Raw genomic sequence first — 4,271 nt, 5'->3', positions numbered from 1 at the left:
GAGACCTGGCCATTATTGGTCACTGCTATGAGGTCTCTAAGCACGGGATTCTCATCATTTCCAAGGGTCTGCAAGGCAAAGAGAAGAAAAGAGCTTGACCTCTTCAGTCTTCTCAGTCTGCTATGCATGCCAAAGGTCTTGGGGATGCGGGTAGATTTTTGTCTACTGCTGACATCAAACAAGATATTTCGTGATCCCCCCCCCAATTATCGAGTGCACAGTTTGGATAAGGCCAAGGGATCTTGTGCTGGAACTGTGCGGATAGTCACTAGAGAGATTCATGGCCCTCTGGCTATCTAGAACTCTGCAAGGACTGTGCCACATTAGTATACAGGGATCTATATTTGAATGCCCTCCCAAGTTACTAAAAGTTACATATGTGGAAAGCCAGCATGTCAGGTTGAGAGTTCCCCAGCCTGGCCCCTGAGGTACTAACTTTCCCTTGCAGAGAGACCGTGATGAGCCTTAAAATATGAATTATCCCACCTGAAAGGGTGCACTGTAGGTTTTACTGCACTTTTGAAATGCCACTGACTCGTGATGTAACATTTTAGAATTAGATGCCTCGGAGAAGGAAGAAGCCTCCTGGGGTGGGGGCTTTGTTTTATGTAATGGGGTGGGGGATAGATTCCCCACACACCCCGGAAGTGAAAAAAGGGAGATTGGGGAATTAAGCCTTTTTTTAACCTGATCTGACATGCTGCAGCGGAAAGAGAATCTTAGTAAAGATTAAAAAGAAGAAGCTGAGTCTTTCTATCCCCTTCGGTCATAGATCCAGAGGAGTTAGCCATGTTTGTCTGTTGCTGCAAAATGGTAAAAAGCCCAGTGGCATCTTTAAGACTAACAAACTTTACTGTAGCATAAGCTTTGGAGAAACACAGCTCTCTTCGTCAGACGCATCTGGCAAAGAGAGCTGTGTTTCTCGAAAGCGTATGCTACAGTAAAGTCTGTTAGTCTTAAAGGCGCTACTGGGCTTTTTACTATTTTTCCATCCCCTCTTGATTCTCAGTTTTGCATATATGTAAATACATTTGTCACATACGTGACACAATAACAGAAGGGGAGTTGAGCTGCGCTCTCTCTGTATGTTTTGGGTCTGAATCTGAAAGCATAATGTGAATATACTACACATTTTTGCGGTCCTTTCAAAGGGGTCGCATTGAGTATTGTGGACAGAGTTTACTAATCATGAGCCAGACAGAAACAAGTTTCGGGGGAGGGGGGTTATCCACGGACGGAAGGATGATGGGTCTTTCCCAGGCTCCTCCCTGCCACCTCTACTACCATAGCCGTTTCTGGCCCTGGGACAGCTCGTTCCCAGGGTAATCGCCTTGCAGGTCAGGAGCTTGTTGTGGGGGGCACTGTACTCTTCTGACCCAGGAAGGACGTTTCTTAGGGTCAGACAGGGCTGCTGTGGGGAGGAGAACATGTGGAAAAATCAGCTGATGGATCACTGAGTCCAACCCAGGTATGTTTTTCACTTCAGAGTCCTGCAATCTTCGTTTTGGCTTGCTTGTACTAAAGACAGAAGCTGGCACTTTGTGTTAAAACGATAGAACAGGTTATTTCCTACTTGTAAAAAAGACTTTCTCTTTTTCCCTTCTCCAACACTGATAGGCACCAGCTGCTGAAGTATCTGACGATAAGGAAGCCAAGTCCGAGTAACAACCTTTGCCCTGTTCATTTCCATCATCCGGTATCCATACCTCCATACTGTATTGTTAAGAGAGGAATATTTTTATCAACTATTTTATAAATGCAGGTTTTTTTAGCATGAATTTAATCATGGAACATCTTCATCTCTGTTACTTGGGACTTAAACAACAACAAAAAAACGACAAAAAATCTTTTGTTTTTAAAATTTTGTGATTGTCATAGTTTGTATGGTACCTGGAAAGAATCAGTGGTGGTAGCTATTGACTTCTGTCAGTATATAATCCCTTTGTGTGTAAGTCAGGCAGACTTCAGATTTTAATTTCACCCTTGTTATGTGTCGTACGGTTTCTTAACGTGGGGAGGTCTCCAAAAAAAAAAAAAAGTACACAAAATAATTGCGTCAGACATTCCGGTGGTTCTGTGGGTTGCTTTTATAAAGAAGGTGAGCTATTTTCATGAAAAAAAAAATCCTAAGAAGCTGGAAATCTTGTTGTATCCCAAATGTAGTTTTATTTTGTCACATTTTGGAGAAGAAGAATAACGGGGGGGAAAGTGTAATCGTGTTTTTAAATGAAATACAAAAAAAAATTCTTTTAGAAAAAAAGGCAGGTTGGCTGAATATACCCACTGTTAGGAATTTTGCTGGATTTATCTTAATAAAAAAAGACTCCTCGAAAGAAGCATTGTAGCTTTGATTGCTTATGTGGCAGTGATGTGTTTCTGTACTCGGGATGACAGCCGCTTCACCTGCAAAGGGAGGGTGGGGTGTGTGTGTGGGGGGGCAATGTTCCCTCTAAGCTGAGTTAGTGTGAGCCAGCTCACAGTTTTTTAGCCTCCGGCTCACACATTTTTGTCTTAGTTCAGGAAGGATGGCTCCAGAGCAAACTAATTGATGCAGCAGCAAAATCGCTCGCTCCCAACGTCCATGCCAGTAGCTCACAAAGAAGAATTTTTGCTCACAGGACTCCGCAGCTTAGAGGGAGCATTGGTTGGGGGGGGTGAGCTGTCCTATTGGAACCAGACAAGACTGGCCATCAAGGTTGTCAGCTTCCTGGTGGTGGTGGTGGAAAGTGCCGTCAAGTCGCAGCCAACTTACTGCAACTTCATAGGATTTTCAAGGCAAGAATCTTTCAGAGGTGGTTTGCCATTGCTTGCCTCTGCCTAGCAACCCTGGTATTCCTTGGTGATCTCCCATCCAAATACTAACCAGGACCTCCTCTTCTCTGAAATCTGACGAGATCGGGCTAGCTTTGGCCATCCAGGTCATGGCGTCTGCTTCCTACAGGAGGGGTAACAATCCTGGGACTGTATCCTATATTTTACCCGCGGTCCTGAGACTGTCCGACTCAGGGGCAGAACTGTATCACCCTAGTTACAGCCCTGAATGCTGGAAAAAGAAATGCATCAAGCATTTGAATTTGTAAATGGACCTTTTATCAGGTGGGCTTAGGCTTGGGTGTTTGTTTTGACTTCTGATTGCTATGGAATATATAGAACTGAGAGGTTCAAGTCCAGTAGCACCTTAAAAAACCAACAAGACTTTCGGGGAATGAGATTCCTAGAGTCAAAGCTTCCTTCGTCATATTTCAAAAGGCTACCCTCTGAAACTAGATATAGAATTGTGCCAGCAACAGAAAGCTGCCATAGGCATGCAAATAATAACATTCACCCAAAATTGAACAAGTAGGTATCTTAGCACCATAAATCTGAAAAGATTGGAAGAAACTTGGAAAAGAGGGATAGGTTGTCTTCAGTTGCTTACTTTCTGCCTTTAGAATGAATCTTGGAGGTCTTTAACGTCATATGCCACTCAGATACTGTGGTTTTTTTTGGCAATACTGCATTGTTCGTTTGTTACATCCAGACCACATGTTGTGGTTTATTTCTTAGTCATAAACCAGGACTAAACCACAGGCTAACATTAGTGTCAGAACCCACAGCTTACAACAAAGTACACTCATTCAGGAACGGTTATACGTTTATTGCAAAGCTATAGATGCAGTAACACAGGCACTGTTAAGAATGGCGGCAACCCATTGAGCATAATAGGATATAGGACATTCGTATGCACCCCCCCCCCATGGCATGGGCCAATTAGCTACCCTCCCGTGCGCGGGACCAGCTAGGAAACCGTTAGGTGGCGAAAGCTGGGAAGCAGTAGTCTCTCACGGTGGATGGGAGACTTCCAGACAATACAACCTCCAACACAACATCCTCCTGCACATCTGTAGAGATAAGCATTGCGGCACAGGCAGAACAGCAGAGATAGGAATGCAATAGCAATTACCAAGACACAGAATGAACTCCCCAACCCCCATGGCAGCATAGCTGACAATTAGCTATGTAGACAAACTACAGTTTGTGGGCAAGATATAATGACAAGCTGAGGTTTGTTACGAACCAGCAAGTCTTCAGTCCCTGAGCCATGTGCAAAGGAAGAGAATGCACAAGACTGAGACCATTTAAGGTTTATTTTAGGAACGAAAAGAGACATTTGCCATGACATCAGAATTCATCTTCTGTTTTCACATCATGAACATCTGTATCCGTCATGGAAATTTACATTTTCATTCATATAAATATGTATTTGAAATCAGTGGAATCTACTTCCAATG

At 43.5% G+C, this 4,271-nt stretch overlaps 1 protein-coding gene across 2 annotated transcripts in view; it reads left to right on the top strand.

Moving 5' to 3' along the window:
- The window catches only part of LOC107116838 (non-histone chromosomal protein HMG-14A), a 13,651-nt gene extending 11,613 nt beyond the window's left edge, over positions 1-2,038 (top strand). For both annotated transcript variants that reach the window (XM_015418849.1, XM_015418848.1), the window contains exon 7: positions 1,618-2,038. In XM_015418849.1, coding sequence (XP_015274335.1) covers positions 1,618-1,665 — 48 coding nt within the window. In that variant the 3' untranslated portion in view covers positions 1,666-2,038. The remainder of the gene's footprint in view (positions 1-1,617) is intronic.
- The last annotated feature ends 2,233 nt before the right edge of the window (positions 2,039-4,271 follow it).

This window comes from Gekko japonicus, unplaced genomic scaffold, assembly GCF_001447785.1.
Source record: "Gekko japonicus isolate JY-2015 unplaced genomic scaffold, Gekko_japonicus_V1.1 scaffold1606, whole genome shotgun sequence".
Classification (NCBI taxonomy): Eukaryota; Metazoa; Chordata; class Lepidosauria; order Squamata; family Gekkonidae; genus Gekko; species Gekko japonicus.
Note: the sequence above shows the minus strand (reverse complement) of the source record. Positions and strands in the feature narration are given on the sequence as shown.